Source organism: Pseudocercospora fijiensis (assembly GCF_000340215.1).
Source record: "Pseudocercospora fijiensis CIRAD86 unplaced genomic scaffold MYCFIscaffold_9, whole genome shotgun sequence".
NCBI lineage: Eukaryota > Fungi > Ascomycota > Dothideomycetes > Mycosphaerellales > Mycosphaerellaceae > Pseudocercospora > Pseudocercospora fijiensis.
Window position 1 is genome coordinate 2,566,051 of NW_006921540.1, and position 17,371 is coordinate 2,583,421.

General features: G+C 49.0%; 8 protein-coding genes across 8 annotated transcripts; 5 read left to right on the top strand and 3 right to left on the bottom strand.

The window, feature by feature from the left end:
• Nucleotides 1-1,328: 1,328 nt before the first annotated feature.
• MYCFIDRAFT_178765 (uncharacterized protein) lies at nucleotides 1,329-1,720 on the bottom strand (the record flags this gene model as incomplete). The annotated part of the gene is made up of 4 exons (XM_007932782.1): nucleotides 1,329-1,366; nucleotides 1,398-1,432; nucleotides 1,471-1,665; nucleotides 1,692-1,720. 4 exons carry the CDS (start codon nucleotides 1,718-1,720, stop codon nucleotides 1,329-1,331), a joined length of 297 nt encoding a protein of 98 aa, XP_007930973.1.
• Nucleotides 1,721-1,742: 22 nt separating this feature from the next.
• MYCFIDRAFT_178766 (uncharacterized protein) lies at nucleotides 1,743-4,260 on the top strand (the record flags this gene model as incomplete). Its single annotated transcript, XM_007932783.1, has 15 exons — nucleotides 1,743-1,786; nucleotides 1,822-1,925; nucleotides 1,983-2,013; nucleotides 2,049-2,106; nucleotides 2,143-2,541; nucleotides 2,618-2,652; nucleotides 2,689-2,768; nucleotides 2,804-2,902; nucleotides 2,944-2,997; nucleotides 3,038-3,088; nucleotides 3,171-3,430; nucleotides 3,465-3,845; nucleotides 3,880-3,892; nucleotides 3,950-3,988; nucleotides 4,034-4,260. 15 exons carry the CDS (start codon nucleotides 1,743-1,745, stop codon nucleotides 4,258-4,260), a joined length of 1,875 nt encoding a protein of 624 aa, XP_007930974.1.
• Nucleotides 4,261-4,397: 137 nt separating this feature from the next.
• Nucleotides 4,398-5,881, bottom strand: MYCFIDRAFT_144618 (uncharacterized protein; the record flags this gene model as incomplete). Its single annotated transcript, XM_007932784.1, has 4 exons — nucleotides 4,398-5,390; nucleotides 5,447-5,493; nucleotides 5,544-5,794; nucleotides 5,847-5,881. The coding sequence occupies 4 exons, from the start codon at nucleotides 5,879-5,881 to the stop codon at nucleotides 4,398-4,400; spliced, it is 1,326 nt and encodes a 441-aa protein (XP_007930975.1).
• A 788-nt stretch (nucleotides 5,882-6,669) lies between these two features.
• Nucleotides 6,670-8,565, top strand: MYCFIDRAFT_117759 (uncharacterized protein; the record flags this gene model as incomplete). The annotated part of the gene is made up of 4 exons (XM_007932785.1): nucleotides 6,670-6,764; nucleotides 6,820-7,019; nucleotides 7,070-7,509; nucleotides 7,978-8,565. Coding segments are annotated over 4 exons (1,323 nt in total), but the record flags the coding sequence as incomplete, so codon positions are not given.
• Nucleotides 8,566-8,935: 370 nt separating this feature from the next.
• Nucleotides 8,936-9,705, top strand: MYCFIDRAFT_78360 (uncharacterized protein; the record flags this gene model as incomplete). Its single annotated transcript, XM_007932562.1, has 2 exons — nucleotides 8,936-9,000; nucleotides 9,096-9,705. 2 exons carry the CDS (start codon nucleotides 8,936-8,938, stop codon nucleotides 9,703-9,705), a joined length of 675 nt encoding a protein of 224 aa, XP_007930753.1.
• Nucleotides 9,706-10,168: 463 nt separating this feature from the next.
• On the top strand, nucleotides 10,169-10,865 carry MYCFIDRAFT_78361 (uncharacterized protein; the record flags this gene model as incomplete). The annotated part of the gene is made up of 2 exons (XM_007932563.1): nucleotides 10,169-10,190; nucleotides 10,243-10,865. 2 exons carry the CDS (start codon nucleotides 10,169-10,171, stop codon nucleotides 10,863-10,865), a joined length of 645 nt encoding a protein of 214 aa, XP_007930754.1.
• Nucleotides 10,866-11,142: 277 nt separating this feature from the next.
• MYCFIDRAFT_78362 (uncharacterized protein) lies at nucleotides 11,143-11,825 on the top strand (the record flags this gene model as incomplete). Its single annotated transcript, XM_007932564.1, has 2 exons — nucleotides 11,143-11,164; nucleotides 11,218-11,825. The coding sequence occupies 2 exons, from the start codon at nucleotides 11,143-11,145 to the stop codon at nucleotides 11,823-11,825; spliced, it is 630 nt and encodes a 209-aa protein (XP_007930755.1).
• Nucleotides 11,826-12,859: 1,034 nt separating this feature from the next.
• Nucleotides 12,860-14,213, bottom strand: MYCFIDRAFT_157414 (uncharacterized protein; the record flags this gene model as incomplete). Its single annotated transcript, XM_007932786.1, has 1 exon — nucleotides 12,860-14,213. One exon carries the CDS (start codon nucleotides 14,211-14,213, stop codon nucleotides 12,936-12,938), a length of 1,278 nt encoding a protein of 425 aa, XP_007930977.1. The 3' UTR covers nucleotides 12,860-12,935.
• Nucleotides 14,214-17,371: the final 3,158 nt, after the last annotated feature.

Below are 17,371 nucleotides of genomic sequence, written 5' to 3' on the forward strand. Positions count from 1 at the left end.
AGTTTCTAAACTAAACTATAATAGCTTATATATGTGTATATGCTTTTAATTAGTTAGTGCCCTTAGCTAATTGTCTATAGATTTAGAGTTATATAAGTACCTTCCTATAACTGAAAAATGCCGGCTACGCTGCCGGCTATACTCTCGTATCTTATAAAGGGCTTGCTTCGAGTTACGTAGACATTCTTATACTTCTTAGAAACCGATAAATTCTATAGTTCGAACTAGCTAATCCTATAGTTGCTTAGTAAACTAACCTAAACTAAACTAGATCTTCGGCTTAGCAAACTAAACTAAACCAACCCGAACTACTACGGGGTCTATATCTATCTAATAAGAGGTCTTAAAGCTACTACTATATTTATCTATAACTAGGGTTACAGGTCCCTATAGTTACCCTATATTCGCGTAACGTCGCGTAGCCTAACTACTCCTATTATCCTATACTAATTCTAAAGGCAATCTAGTCTAGTACTAAGATATAACGTATACTAACTTTACTCTACTGTAGGAGATTCGTTACCTATTAAATCCGGTTAGCTCGAATATAGGGTAAAGTTTTAGGCTTTTTTATCCGCTAATAGCGGCTAAGACCCTACGCCCTAAGCGAGCGGTTAATAACGGCTTTTAGTACGTAGATACTAAGTCTAGCTATAATCTAAATAAACGGCTTATCTCGATTAGTTAGATTATCTAAATAAACGGCTTATCTCGATTAGTTAGATTATCTAAATAGGCCTCGGCTAATCTATTATCTCTCTATATCTATAGGGTCTAGTATTCTAAGCAGCTAATGCTTTAAGCCTTTAAATTTTAATTCTACCTTTTAGAATACGCCTAACGGTTATACGTAGTATAGGGGTTAAGGCTATAGGTTCCTTTATAGTCTAGCCGAGGTCGCTAAGGCTATATATATACCTATACTAGGCCTCCTACTAGTACCTATAGGGTAGGTATTTAGGTATCGATAATATAGAGGTATTAGATTCTTACGATATAGTTAGCTCGCTTAAAGAAACTAGTAAGGTTTAGAGTAGGTTTTTAAATAGTTTAGGTACCTATATTTTATACCTATAGAGCCGCTTCTAGTATATTCTATCTATTACGTTAGTTAATTCCCTACGGTATATACCGATATACGAACGTTATATAGACGTAGCTACTTTAAAAAACACTACTATATACCCTAACTAAGCGAGATAGCGGACGGGAATAATCTCTATAAACGGTAGCTAGCTTAAAAACGTTAGACGTAAACTTTTTAAAGGTGCGGATAACTCCTTTAGGCAGTACGCTAGCTTTGACTAGTTAGATTCCGTTTTCAGGGATCACCCCCTTCCGCCATCTCGCTTAATTAGGGTGTATCCTCAATCTGAGCAATGGCCATTCCGTTATACGTGCAGAGATATTACTGGGTACCCGTGGTTGTTCTCTGACCCCTTTTCAAGCTCAAAGTTCATCACTGTTCACTCCGCGAGCGCGACAGCCGCCAGAGGACAACAAGCAGTGGTGTGTTCACGGGGACCACGAAACCAAATCGCCTTCCAAGACTGAGACGCCAGGCACGGGGACGCATTCAGCCAAACTTCGTGTCTTGTAGCTTTCGACCTCCGGCCGTTGCCTGATACCGTGCCCACCCACGGCGGCTTTACGGAGGAATGATACCTGCAATGGACATGGGTTGAACATACTGGACCACCTTCTCCATATGTGCGCTCATGGGAAAGCATAACACTGCAATGATGTTCGATATCAGAAGCGGCGTCAGGTCTCCATTGGCCTGCGCGTAAAGACATAGTAGAGCAGCATGAAGATACGGAGCACGATCGTCGGGCTTCATTTCGCCACAAAGCAGCGGTCCGGCAATCGGTTCAAGTGCCGAAGCGACACGGAGTGGACACCGACTCCTTGCTACATCGAATTCGGTGACATTAGTTACGGACCGACATTGACAATGGCACTTGACACATTTGCAATTCCAGGACCACTCGAGCCTTACACCGAGAATGCGCCGTAAACCAACGATGAGAATGCTCTGATGAACGGAGACAAGGGCCTTCGGTACGTGTTCCGCCCGTGTCTGAACGGAGGAAACAACCGGAATCCGTGAAGGGTAGAAGAATGATCTGCTGCAACACTCAGTCTGGGATTGACTGCAACGACAGAATATGCAAGAGCGACCAAATACCTCTGGGTCCCGTGAAAGGTCGAGCATCGCCGATGACAAGACGCCATAGTTTCACGTTGGACCGTAGTTCTTTGGCAGCTTTGCATTCTGTGCTGAAACGTTCCAATGATGATGCCACTCCTCACAACGAACGACAAACGAGCCCGACTTATCCCAAGTATGTAGGGATGTGCTTCCACCGTGGATGGAACTTCAGCCTCATGTCCACTACTAAAACCATTACGTCTAATCTCTATAGCAGTGTCCATAAGTCGGGTCTTAATCAGATTAGGCATAGCCGCCAAGAATACCACGATATCCTGCCAGCCGCAAGGGATAGCCGAAGGATTGGACCAGATCTGATTGAACTGATAGTCTGATTCTGCTAGCAATACACTATTATACCAGCAATATTAACTTGCGATATACCGTGGACGGTGGACGTAACAGCCTCGGATTACCTCTACGGTGATCACTGGATCACCGTGGTTGTAAGGTTATGGACATTGTGCGTGGATGAGGCGGCACATCTCTACAAGTAAGGCACGCAAAATCCAACGCTCTGCTCCCCGTCTTCAACCACGTGCCGGGCTCCGTCTTGGTGATTTAGGTACTAATCAGTCTTGTTATCCGAAGCGATCCAGGGCCTACAGGCAGCAAATCTGCCCGGGCAACAATATGATGCACCTCAGGACCGATCCGAAACTTGTAGCTGGAGTAAAGTCGGCAGACGAGGTTACCCTAGACCTCTCCTCTTCGCTCCTCTTCATTCCTAGCCGAGGAAGCCGCATGCCGTCGACATGGTCACAGAATGGAAGTACTGTACTGGAGTCATCATGATTACTATAGCTTGGCAGTCATGTTGATGAGATCTTGAAACTGGCTCAAACAAACGCCGACAGGTAATCAGAATCATTGAAGGTCTACCATACATTATAGATTCGACGTAGAATCACTCGGCATCGGCGTCGACAATTTGCTTTCATTGACTTGAAATCAATAGCGAGCAATGATGCGTCCTCAACTTCACTACACGCATTCGCATTACATTTCATCTCCTCAAACGCCCTTATTCCAACCATAACTCCCGCGAAACACCCACCTCAGGATGCCACCTTCCGTCTCTCCAATTCAACTTCGTCTCCAGCTTGCTCGCATTCGATGCCGCACACCTCCAAAAGCCACCCAAGCTTCGCTTCACACCATTGCAGTCTTCCAAAAGAGATTTGCTCGATGCCCCTCACCAGAAGAGACTACCGGTCTGTCAGCTATAGGAAAGAAAGAAACTTGAAGGTAGATCCACTCACCCATCTCATACTCCCCATCTCCAACAATTCAATTCCCCCATCCACAATCTTCACTTTTCCTTACAAAACGCTGCGACAAGTCCCTTCGACGTTATCAATCCGCGAATCTCCCCTCATCCATTATCCACCTCCACCTCCTCACCCACTTCCCTTCACTTCCCATCAAGCCAGCTGCGCCAACCGCGAATATCACCACTCCCAGTCCACAGAATTCCTCGAAATTTTCCATCCCCTCCTCTTTTTTTTTTTTTTTTTTTGCAAGGAAATTGCGCAAAATCATACACCCACGTCCCTACTACATTAAAGCCCCAATGACGAGCAATGTCCAGAGAATGGGTTGTAAGGCATTAAGAAGATGGAATCTCGGATGGGTGTAAAGGCAGAGATTTTTTGGAGATTGATTAGGAGGATGGCGATTGTGGATGTTAAGGGAGGGAGAGAAAAGGGGACATAGTTGGATTAAATGTGTGAGAAGACAGAAGAACAGAGACTATGGATGAGATCTTATTAGATAGTGCGAGGTAGTACGAATTCAGGCACCAGGAACGAGGCATATGAGGCTGGGTTGGGAGCTTGTGCTTCATGGGGTTTGCTTTTGACGTTGGGCGACTTACTTGGCGTGGCTATGTAGGCAGTGTTGTGGTTGATCATATTGTGCTTCAATGCGATGAATATGCGCTGAAGCTCATCATCGTTCTTGGCATATGGAGTTGCACGGCATTGGCTTCTCTCATCTTTTCACAGTATGCATTGCTGCCATGGCTACCTACACCAGAGACGCTGTAACGCTGCATGACCTGCCGACGAGCTACTATAATTGCTTTTTTCTGTCAATGTCTATCACTTTTGAATGTCGGTCTTACATGTCGGCCGCGACTAGCTTTGGCAGAGCCGCGTTCTCCTCGAATTGAAGCTGGCTTTCCTCATGTGGAGCCGGGACCTCCAAGTAGAGCAAATCTTCGCACAATGCTTGGTCCTATTTCGTCGTACTCAGCCTTAGTATGACAGTAGCTTCGGAACTCTGGTGTTTGGCCGAGCAATGATCCTCCGAACCATGGACCGTGTCGCTGTCTTCGGTGGGTAATGACCTGCACATCGAGACCTCCTGACTTGGCGGCGTTGCCTGCACGTGCTTCCGAGTGGGCAATTCTCGCATCGACAAGGTGCTTGATGTCTCGTTGTAACCTTCGGCCGAACTGTTGGTAAAGTGTAGAACCTCCAGAAAGGACAATGTTCTTGTATAAGCCCCTTCGAACATCGATCGGCGAGGTCTGGATGACGGTATCGACAATGTTTGGCAGTGGAGTGAGGAAGTCGGATGAGTAGATCTCAGGGTTAAAGAAGATCTCCGGAGCCAAGAATCGTTCGTAACCGACATCGACCATGGCGCTCCTGCCGTTCGGGTACTTGACCTCGTACTGCTTGAAACGCTCTGCCGGCTCGCGGTCGAAACGTGCAAATTCCTTGACGATATCGGGGCATACGTAGCAAAACTCCTCCTTTATCCGCTCTGCTGTCTTCAAGCTGCTGTCTGGCTCTCCACGGTCTCGCAGTAGTGACTGCACGAAGTATGTGATGTCTCGTCCAGCAATAGGTATGCTCTTGATCGAGCTTCCAATGACATATCCTTCCGCAACTGGGATGACGTGGGTGACACCCTCACCAGAATCGATGACGGTTCCGGTCAGTGATCGGTCTTGCACTTTACTGCTGGTCCAGGATGCAGCTAGGGCAAGGACGGCTTGCACGGCGATGTATAGACCGGCGCAGTTGAAGGACTCAAACATAATTTCAGCGGTGGCTTCGCGGTTCTCCGGTGGGTTGAGCGGTGGTTCAGTGAGAAGGAAGTAGTGGTCTTCCGGCTCTACTCGCAAGTACTTGAAGATGGAATTTGACCAGAAGCGTTCCATATGGTCCTGCCTATCGTTAGCATTGGTGCTTTTCTTGGATATTGGAGACTGGTATGACATACCCAGTTCTCGATCTGACCATGCCGTATAGGATAGTGTAGTCCATAGCCTGTTCCACATCAGCCAATGTCTTACACAGGCTACCGCACTTCTGCCTACCGGGTCCTGAAGCTGCGCTCAGTGCCTCATCTCCAATGAAGAAGTCCAAGTCCTCCGTCCCTCTCTTCGCACTTAGATGACCCTGTGGTCCTGCGCCTCCGGTCAAGAAGGTAGGCTTATTCGCTACTGCTGGCCTGCCAGAGCCAGAACTTCCACCTCCACCGCCTGGGCCTTTCGTTGCGATCGCGGTTGGGAATACAAAGGAAGGTGAATCATTGCCTGCAAATCCAAGTTTGGAGTATCCAGTACCACTGCTCTCTCTGTTAGCTATGCCCTTCACCAGCTATTCTATGGCATTCGTACTTGTCCATGACAACGGCTGGAGTTTGCGGGGCCATGATTGCGGTTGTATTTCACGCAATTGGTGGGAGAGAGGTGGCGATCCTAGCGGAGCACAGGTCGTTAAACAAGCTCGTAATGTTTCCGCTCCTGCCTGGTGGTGATGTGCAATAGAGATGAATAGTTGGCGCCTGCACAACGCTGAGCTTCATACGTAACATCGGCGGAGCATTTCACGATGGCGGGGCGGGGCGGGGCGATCCCGAACCAGTGCCAAGACCGTTGCAGAGCCTCAGCCGTTGACTTCACCCTCAAACGTTTCACTTCTCACCGTGTACGTTCATTACTATTTGGATAGGAGCCATTTCAGCACCGCCGGGCATGCAGTATGGTGAAATGCGTAGATTTTGATCCTGTCATGTGAAAGCTGCACAGGCGTTGCGATGCCGAACTTCCGGGCCACTACTTCGCTCTTTCCTTCACAGAGGAGGAAAGAGCAGCACATGGAGAAGGAGAAACGTCTGTGCCGGCCTACCTGAACTTCGAAGCATCTCATCTTTGTCAACTCCAGCATCTCCCGCTCTCCACGAGCCTTCATTCCTTCACTCAAGTAGATTCTATCTCGGCCAGCACGGAAGGGTCCGCTCGCTTCGAGGTGCATCGATAGCACATGTCGATCTGGCGCTTCTGCGTCTTTAATGCATCACAACTTCAACCTAAAGGATAGCCGTCTGACAACTTCGCCTTACCTTTCGGCATAGCACACCGAGCTCAGCCCGACCACTCGATCCTACAGAATCTCCAAAGCAGAGCAATCACCATGTTTCAGCGCAATTCTCGTGCGCCTCGTAAAGCGAGCGACATCGCGTGCATCTTCGTCCATGCAGGAGCAGGATACCACTCCAAGGAAAATGAGATCCATCACTTGCAGGCATGCGCAGAGTGAGTTCGAGGCAGACACGCGGACAACGTCGACATGTGACTGACCGGCACATAGTGCATGCAAAGCTGGAATGGCCATACTACGAAACGGAGGCTCGGCTGTAGATGCAGTTGAGATGGCTATCAGGGTGTTGGAAGACCGCGAAATCACCAATGCTGGATTTGGCAGCAATCTGGGCTTCGACGGCGTGGTCGAGTGTGATGCCATTGTGGTTGACCACTTTGGTCGGAGTGGCGCCTGTGGTGCAGTCGCCCGTAAGTACGCTGACATACTATTTCTCAGAACACGACTGAAAACCCCACAGAGATCAAGAACCCGATCTCCCTAGCACGTCTCCTTCTCGACCACTCAACTCAGACCTTGTCATTACGCCGAGTGCCACCGAACTTGCTAGTTGGCCCTGGAGCTACCAAGTTTGCTCAGGAACACGACATGAGCATTGTGCAGTACGACACTTTGATATCGAATTTTACTAGGCATCGGTGGCAGAAGTGGCGAGCAGATCTAGCCAAGGCCGAACGACATAGACGCCGAGAAGAGGCCAAGTTGTTCGACAACGAGCAGGGCTCGACGGCATACTTCAACGAGCATGAGTCTTATGAGAAGTATCGATCACACCATTCCTTGCAAATGTTGCAGGGTGCAGAAGCATTGTACAACGAGGCGCAGCCAATGTCACCGCCACCAACTGATTTCCCGGAAGCCGAATCTTCTTCTTCGAAGCGCCCATCGACGTCCTCTGCAGTCTCCATCCAAGATCCTTCCAAAGACGAGACTGGATTCACCACACCCGAGTTCGACTCAGACAACCATCCAGATGTTTCTCGCGATCCTGGCGGTCCTCCCTATGGCAATATGGCTAATCATCCATTTGCGAACAGCTCGTCGAAGCTGTCTCCGACCGGCCTCTCAAGCTCCGTGCGATCGAACAAAGATGGAGGCAACACTTCTTCAGAGGACGCGGCTGAGCGTGACTACTTTGTGTCTTTGGACGAGGAGCATCAGCCTTTGTTGAAGACATCCGCAAAGTTCGAGGCCTCCCAGACGGACGAGACCCTGTCATCTCTGGACTCTGACCAGACTGAAGTTCTCAGTCCCTCCACCCCACAAGCATCTTCGCCGTCTCCCCCGACATCTCCAAAGATACCGTACCTCCAAGATCTGCCTGAACCATTGCCAAAGCCAATCCTAGAACGTCCCTTTACATCGAAGCATCCACAAATGGACTCGCGTGAAGACCACATCACGGACACAGTAGGCGCTATAGCGTTTGACAACTTCGGAAACATTGCATGTGGTGCCTCATCTGGCGGCATCGGCATGAAGCATCGTGGCAGAATCGGTCCTGCTGCACTAGTGGGCACCGGCGCGACAGTCGTCCCTGTCCACAAGGATGACGAGGACAAGACGTGCGTAGCGACAGTCACATCTGGCACCGGCGAACACATAAGTACGACGCAGGCTTCACAAGTGTGCAGTGATCGCGTCTATCGGCAAGAATCCAGAGGTAAAGACGGCAAATGGGAAAGCGATGTCATGGAGGAGATGATCCTCAAGGGCTTCATTCAGCACGACTTCATGGGCCATCCATCAGTGCAGCATTCAGACAGCACCGGCGCTATTGGACTTCTCACCGTCAAAGTGACCAAGGATGGTGCTTACCTTTACTACGCGCACAACACAGACTCATTTGCACTGGCCAGCATGCACAGTGATGAAGCTGCACCTGTTTGCACCATGAGTCGCAGTCATAGTGGTGGCTCTATCGCTCAAGGTGGGAGGGCTCTCAAGTTTCGACGTGGCAGCAGCAGCAGCAGTCGAAAGAAGGGGTGAGGACAATGCAGTACTTGGATGACGAAGAGCTGTGATCTATGGCAAATGACCTGAGATCTGTGATGCTGGCAGTTGCATGAATGACGCGCGAGAATATTGCTTGGTTGTAGTCCTGTCCTCCTTCGCAGCATTTCTAGATACCCTGCGCGAAAATAGAACGTCTCTATCTCCAGCCGTCTCACGCGTCGAGACAAGTCCAGCTTCAGCCCTCACGCTCGAGACGCACAGCACGGGCTGCCAAGACCCAAACAAACAGTTCGTCTCTGCGAACGCTCTCCAGCTTACTTCGCTTCAACATCGCGCCAACAGACTGCAAATTACTCCACACAGAATCGTCATGGCCCTTGATCGCGTCTTCTATGATGAAGTGGAGAGGGCGGCATTTTGCAACCGGCTGGCGAAGTAAGTCCTCATGCCAAATTACGCACTCTGCCTACAAACCTCCATTCGAACGTCAAAACGCTGTTCGAAGCAACGGAGCTAACATTAACAAACAGGTTCCGGCTCGACGAGACTCTGTGCGACATCAAGATCAAATGCCAATTTTTCGAGCTGCCGGCTCACCGCCATGTCCTTGCCGCGCAATCGGACTGGTTCCTGAAGGCTATCACGACTGGCTTTGTTGAGAGTGGCGCGAAACAAATAGTCCTGCAAGAGGACGAGCCATCTGTGATCAAAGCAATGCTGGACTTCTGCTATCATCTCGAGTACTGCGATACTGGCGATCAAGTCCTCCCCGCTCTTGCTGATGGAGGTGGGCCGATGGCCTTCAATGTCCACGTCTTTGCAGCGGCCGAGAAATATCTCATCGAGCCGCTTCAGCGCTTTGCACTCAACCGCCTCCGCTATCATGCAAACAACAACTTCAAGGCCGACGATTTTGCCAAAGCTGTCGAACTTGCATACACAGCCACGTCCGATGCCAAGAAGCTCCTGCGCCGGATCATCATCGAGATCTCCTTAGAGGAAGCTGAACGGCTCTTTGCAAAAGACGCACGGCACTCATCTGAGGCCTTCGACGCTGTGGCAGACCTGGTGCCTTCATATGCCGCAGATCTGATGCGAGCTGCTCTGCGGACAGGCAGACTTGAGCCAGAACGTGTTTAGACGATCTGTCCTAACGAAAACCGCCACCCCATCCTCTATGGCGAAGAGGATGCTTTTATTCAAGTGGATACGGAGTGCAAAACACGACAGCGTGGCTAATTTGGCTTTGTAACCGATGACTCGACGGCGTGACTTCCGTTGCTCTCGATGCGGTGCGACTACCTGAAGTTTCAGCTACTAGGTTACGGTATAGAGAATGTTCTATAGTCGTGAGCGGAGCGTAATGTACAGTGGGAATGGCATAGGCTCGTGACTATCGCAAATATTCAGAAACATTCCTCACCGGTCTCACCGCTTGCCTTTACCCAGTTTTCACATGCAGCCAAAACTAAGCTTTTGCGGGCCGCTGTTTCAGCACCCTCGAGATTTTGCGACTTTCCTGCTGTCGAGTCACCTCTGCAATTTTCTTAATCAACGCATATCTCGTCCGACAGCAACGGGGAGCCGCGAAGTCATCGCCACGATGGCGGCCAACCAATCCCAACGTAAGCACTTACCTCTCCGAAATGCGCGCATCGCCTAATGATTGTGTTCCAGCACCACTACCCGCTAGCGCCCGAGTCGCCAATATCCCAGAACTCCTTGAAAAGATCCTCCTCCGCCTCGCATCAAACGAGTCAGAGGGCCTGCGCACTCTTCTCCTAAGCCAGCGCACCTGCCATGCCTTCCGCGACCAAATTACTGGCGCGCCATCTTTACGACGTGCTCTTGGTTTCGAGCAAACCTTCCTATCAGCACCAGGATGCCCAGAACTGAATCCACTCTTCCAAGACAGTGACGAGCAGCCTATCAACCTAGCCGATGGAACCAGCCTCGAAGTCACAGTCGACTGGCGCAAGATTTTCGACGATTTCCATGTGAGACCTATCACAACATCCGAACATTCAGTCCGCATCACCCGCTATGCCGACGACGGAGCGAAGTACCGGGAATCGAATGCGAAGACTTCTTACATGAAAACTCATGGTTCTTGGCGCCAGATCCGGATTTTTCAAGAGACTGGAGGACCGAAAGTTACGGAATTGGAGCGCGGTTGCGTCAATGCGGTTGGAAATGTTTTTGTCGAGGATTGTGTTTATGGGGAGTGGGAGAATCCTACGCTGGGAGAGGTCTTCGATTTGTTGTACTATAAGGAGCATGCGAAGCCACTTGCTACCTAGTGAGGGAGAAATGCCGTGGTACCAGGACTAAGCGACGGGTGATTGGGTTGGCGCAGAGGAGGAGACATCAGCTTGTTTTTGTAATAGCGACGCTGCTGATTTCCCAGCTACGTGTAATAAAACTTCCGCAAGAGGCGGTTTTCGCATGCACGGGCCAAGCTTTTGCGGACCGCTCTTCCCGGAAGCTCTTCAGATGTTCGACTTATTTAAATGCGACCTTCTCATGCGTTCTACCTAGCATCCGCGGACGGCAGTGGAACACCAAAACGTCGCCATCATGGCTGCTCCACAAGCACAGCGTGAGTATTCTCTTCCGATGATCGTGCGGTAGTATCTGACGAAATTTCTGCAGTCCCGCTTTCCGCCGGCGCTCGAGTCGCTGGCATTCCAGAACTGCTCGAACAGATTCTCCTCAACCTCATCGACGCGCCTTCCTCGGAGGCTGATCAGCAGCCTAAAGACCAAATCGTCGGTCTTCAGACCGCACTTCTCAGCCAGCGCACTTCCCACGCCTTTCGCGACACCATCATCGGCTCTTCCGCAATCCGGCGCGCTCTGTTCGGCGAAGATGCGAAGCCAGCTGTCAGTGGGTTCCCGAAGGCAAACCCAATGCTCCTCGATAGCATTGTCGGCTACGACCTTTCCGAGAGTGGCCCCTTCAAGGTCAAGGTCTGGCCAATTTACGACTATAGTTCGTACTCCGTGACAGCAGTGTATAAGGGCTACAAGGTTAGAGTCCACCGCATGTATCCTACTAGAAACCGCATCTCCAAGCGAAAGCGCCAAGGCAAGGACTTTCGGGCTTCTTGGCGCCAGATGCGTTTGCTTAGCGAGACTGGCGCAGTTCCGATCATCCAGTTGGAGTTGAAGTGCGTCTCCGAGACGAGCATTCTGGAAGGTCGCTGGGAGAATCCGACTCTGGGCGAGGTCTTCGATCAGCTCTATGGAACAGGAACCTGAGTCCGATCAAACGCAGTCGCGAGATACGTGGGAACCGAAGCAGGCTGTGAGCGTCAGAATGTCTGATATGGTCTGGGTGCCGATGGATACGGGCGCTTCAAATGACGAAAGTGCTCCAAGCAAGCAAAGATCTTCTCTCAACCAAATCCTGGATTCTGGGTAGGCTGTCCGTCTGGAAGAAGAAGGTCAATGTACACCGTCAGGCAGTTTCTGGAAATTGAGTGGCGTATGACAGGGGATGTTCCTCGTAAATACTACTTCGTTGTAGCCATCTCCATGCTCAGCGATCTCCTGATTTGGGCATATTCCTTTGAGGTGCTGACAGGAAACCAGACTCCACTTCGGTCACAGATGACGATGGTACGGGCGATCGTGTTCTCGAATGTCGTAGGCTCGACGACAGCAGATCTCGAATTCTCTCCCACCTTCTTCTTCCTATTCTGGCTCAATACGAATCAACCGAACGCCTTGCCCCCACACCACCTCAACTTCACCGCAGAAAGCGATGATACAATAACGAGCTCCAGCCCCACGACAAGTTCGTCATCCAACGGCTGTATCAAGTTTCACCGCAGCCACGCCATCGGCCCCTTCTACAACCGCACCTTGCTACATCGACTTCGACACCCTATCGAAACGACAGCGACGATGGAGGACTCTCAGTAGCTACAAAGTCGGTCTCGGTTTGTCCTCATTGTCGGAATCTTCATCGGCTGAAAAGGAAAATCCATATGACATCTCTGCCAATGAAATGGCCTTCCAGGCTACCCTGAGATCCAATCAGCAGAAAGGTCATCGAGACTCGAGTCTACCATACTATGTATGGACAGGGTAATTTGCCTGCGCACGAGATGAGCCATGTCGGCAGAAACTCGAAAATTTCGCGAAGAGTGGAGCTTATGTAATCAGTAAAGCTGGTTGCATGATTGACGTCTGTGGTCAGTGAAGAATTGCGACATCCAGAGCGGTGTGCCAGCTCGGTCAGGGTTTGTGATCTTGTTGCTGTAACATGTAGATTTCGTAGGAGCTGATGTACAGCATCGGTCTAGCGTTCAACATTGATTTTGCTCATTAATTATACCTCGTCCGCACGTGCGGCTCCATTCAAATCTATTTGTAAATGTTCTGAGGACCCTGCAGACCAAAGCAATTCGCGAAGTAAGTCACAGATGCAGCCCAATCGGTGAAGAGTGCCTTGATCTTGATCTGGTTCGCAAGGACGTCCAGTAGATTATAGTACTGGCCATCGTACGATACGATGTTGGCAATGCTGCTGAAGTAGTACTCGCCGCGGGACTTGACGGTAGCCAATGGTCCACTACGCTCGAAGGTCCAAGCAATGATGTCGAAGCCATGATCTGTGATGGCCTTCGCGTATGCAGATGGCACAATGGTATCGTTGTTTGGACCACCAGCCTGTACAAGCATAGGAATGGAAGGACCAATGATGTTGACACCAGCAGCACGAACTTCAGTCAAGTTCGCAGTTGCGTTGACGATGTCGGCTGCTGTGTCGTATTCCTGGAGGAAAATGGCTTGCTTTCCGAACTCGTGATCGTTCTTGAGCCAGTAGAGGATATCGTCGTACAAAAAGCTCTGCGGCCAGATTCGGTTGTAGCTGATTCCCTTCCTCTTGAAAGTGTCAAGGAAGTCCTGGGCATACTGCTGCTGAGTATAGCCATGGAAAGGCATAGGAACCCATGGCGTGGGAGGAGTCTTGAGCTCGGGTGTGAAGTTGCGCTGAACAGGCAGGGATTCGACGAGATCGATGTAGCTGTCCAGAGTGAGGACCTTGCCGCAAGTGTCGTAGAGCTCGGTTCGCCAATCTGGGGCTACTCCCAGGTAGTCCTGTGGGGTTCTGGCCGAAGCATTGTAGGCATCCTGCTTGGCACAAAGCGTCTCGTACTCTGCAGTTGTGATATCAGAAGTACAACAAACTGCTGTGGCTCCTTCTGGCGAAGAGGCATTGGCTGGAGTGAATGGGACCACGCACTTCTTGGCCAGCTCGGGCCGGACTAGGATATCGGTAGTGGTGTGCAAGTCGCAAAGCGAATGTCTGCAAACAAGCCCTCTATCTCCCGTGAAAGACACATCACACTCAAGAATGCCCGCACCCATACGAGCACCTGCTTGTTCGGACTGAGCAGTCTCTTCTGGAAACTGCAGAGTTCCTCCACCACGGTGACCAATGACGAAGCCATTCACCTTGAAGTCCAGGTTCTCGCACGACGCTAGCTTGGTCTTCAAGGCGCTGTCGGTCATATTCTGGACCAGGTAATATGGGCGTGGGCCGAGCGAGACGACATAGTTGTTCGTCGGAGGTTGCTGGCCATTGCCGCCTCCGTGCCATGGGCTACTATCAGCAGTGTGAGCTCCAATCTCGATCATTGATAGCGTAGGCTACCTACCCGCCTGCAGGTCCCCAGCTTCCACCAGGCCGTTGAGGCAGAGCATTGGCGGTGGCCAGCAAAGCTGCTGAAACGAAGGTGAGGGCGGACATCTCGAGAGCTTGCCAAAGACTCGGGCAGTCAGAGCCAGCACTGCAGGGACACGAGGGCAATTCTAATTAGAATCAGGGCATGGCAATTACATTGTACATATATGGCCCATGCTCGCCAGCTGCATGGAACACCATGCATGCATGTGCAGCGCATAGTCGCCATAGTGTGATCCATCGTGCTCAAGCCTCACGGCGCTCTCAGAGGACGCGATGCACGTTGGGCACGTGTCAGCGTTAGGGCGTGTGGGTGGAAGAGGCTGGCATTTTCTTTTCTGTGAGAACGTGAAATCGGTCGATGGAAAAGTAAGTGTATTCTAGAAGTCTTCCCCACCTGCCGCACACTCCCGCCTGCCGCACAGCCGTATACTATTTAGCACTATATCTTCAACACGGTCGCATTTACGTAATACTAGACGGATTGTAGTTATTATTAGTGCATATAAAAGCGCTAAATGCGCTCTTTTATCTAATATAGAGATTATATTCTATATCGCAGTAGTAATTACGTACTACGTAAAGCCCTACTAGAAGCCGAACTACTAGCTTTCTTAGTTAGGGTAAGCACTATATCTTACTCGGGCGGTTGTTCAAAGACAATACGCTAGAGAGGGTTCTTAGTCTTCTTAATACTCTCTTATAGGTTATTATTAAGCTATCTTATAGCCTAATTATTTACCTTCTTTATCTCCTTCTTATATACTTCCTTAGCAAGCCTAGCCTTCTTCTCTTTAGCTTCTAACTATCGCTAAGTCGCTTTTAGCTATTTAATAGTAAGTACGTATTGCTTCTTAAGTGCCTTCTATACCTTCTCGTCTTGTTTACGAGCCGCTTCTACCTCCTTCTATTACTCTCTCTCTTACTATATCTCTTTAGCTCTCTATAGCTTAGAAGGACTATAGAAAGTAGAAGTAGAGCCGTCTTCTGCCCTTACTTATTTAAAGAGCTTCTTACCTCGTTTACGGCGCTTCTACTTATTATATAGTACCTATCTTAGACTATTAACTTAAGTGGTAAGCAATAAATTCTTAGCTACTAAGGTACTAACTTTGCTACGTAGGTATAAGAAGGGTATATTAGCAGGTAGATAGGGTAGTAGTAGATACGAGTAGTATTCGATAAGGAGCTAGAAGGAGAGGGAGGAAGGTAGGCTAGTTAGCCTAACGCTAAGCGCTAAGCCCTACCTAAGGCACTAAGACCCTAGCTTTACTCGGCCTAATTACATACTAATTACGTATAGCCCCTTTAGCCCTAATACACGCTTCCCTTCTAAAGGCCGCGCCCTCGTAGCCTGTCTATATTCTAATCTCGACCTCTATTGCTACTAACTTAGCAAGTCTAATAAGCCGCTTAGCCGTACTAAATTAAACACTTAACTACCTAATTATATAACTATATTAAACCTTACCTCTAAACAACACAATATACAACTCTAACTGCGCTATCTCTATATATAATAAGCTATAAAGTAATATGTATTACTTAGAGTATGTAGTGTTAGGGTCTATTACGTGCCTAATGCCTAAGGCTGCAACTGCCGCACTTCATCTTTAGACTTTCCGTAGATAGTCCTTCTTCTAAATTACATTAGTTACATTAAGTAGTTATAAGCCCCCTACGTTTCTAACGTACACAACACGTTTAATAAGTATTCTAATAGTTACTCCGACTGCTGCGTAGCTAGCGCTCGTTACTAATAGTTGCGCCGACACCGATATTGTCGCCGCTACCCTCGCCGCCCTCGAGTGTTCTAGTAGGTGCTAGTCCGACTCGAGTCGGTTATTATTAGTGTTAGCTGTCCGCTATACCAGTTCCTAATAATAGTATTAGCTGTCCGCTATACTATAATATAGGCGCGCCTGTCGGCCGCCCCTTATCGCCGTCGCTGTCCGCAATAGCTCCCCCTACAACCTCTAGCGCTTATATAAGCAACATTCCCAAGCTAAAGAATAAGGAGAATTACCTATTATAGTCGTACGCCGCTAAAGGCGCTCTTAAAGGTATGTCGGTTTGGCGCTATATATAAGGCACCCGCTAGCGACCCCTTTCTAAGACCTCTAGTAAGTCTTCTAAAGAGTTTAAAGACCGCTAAGATGAATAGGACTCCAAAGATCAAACAGCGCGTACCTAGATCTTTGCTAATTGTATCGGTAATATTTAACAATTACTACTTAGTCTATCTACATCCTAGGAAGTATAGGACTTCCTTAAGAAGAAATATACTAGTAAAGGTGGGTCTACTAAATTCATGCTCTACTAGGAATATATCACCCTTCGGTATAATAGCAAGGACGTTAAGAAGTTCTATAACGAATATAAGAAGAAGCTTGGTGCCTTAAAGGATACTAAATTGGCTATTAGCCAATACTAGGCTATCTATATGTTTATTATACAGATCGCACTATTCTACGAGGCATTCGCATAGATGCGCCGTAAGCAAATGCGCGCCTCGGAATATACTATTAATAACAGCACCCTTAACAACATTATTAGCGCGTTACTTAATAAGAATGTAGCTCAACTGAACTAGGCCTAATATAATAGCTTCTTTAGTCTTTAGCGCTAACTATAATAGCAAGGTAGCAATAGCAATAACAATAGCGGTCGAGGTAACTCGAACCGTAGCGGTCGTAGTAGCCGCGGAAGCAGCAATAGTCGTAGTCGTAGTAGAAACAACTAGAATAGTCAAAATCGCGAGAAGTGCTTATACTGTTAAGGCACTTACCCTTCCGACCGCTGCTATACTAAGTACCCTTACCTAAAGGAGGAAGACCGTCTTCGTCGCGAGAAGTAGAAGGCTAAGAAGCAGCAATAGCAGCAGCGTAGACTGACTGCGCAGCAACAATAGCCGCTATCTAGTCAGAATAGTGCCTAGGGCCTATATGCGGCTAATACTACCCTAGGGGTATTATTAGACCTAAGCTACAATTACGCCTTTACTGCAAACACTATAGTTACTATTAGCGACTAGGTTTCTACGGCTCTTACTGCTAGCACTCGTACTACTAATTAGGTTGTCGACTTAGGTACTAGCATATATATAGTTAAC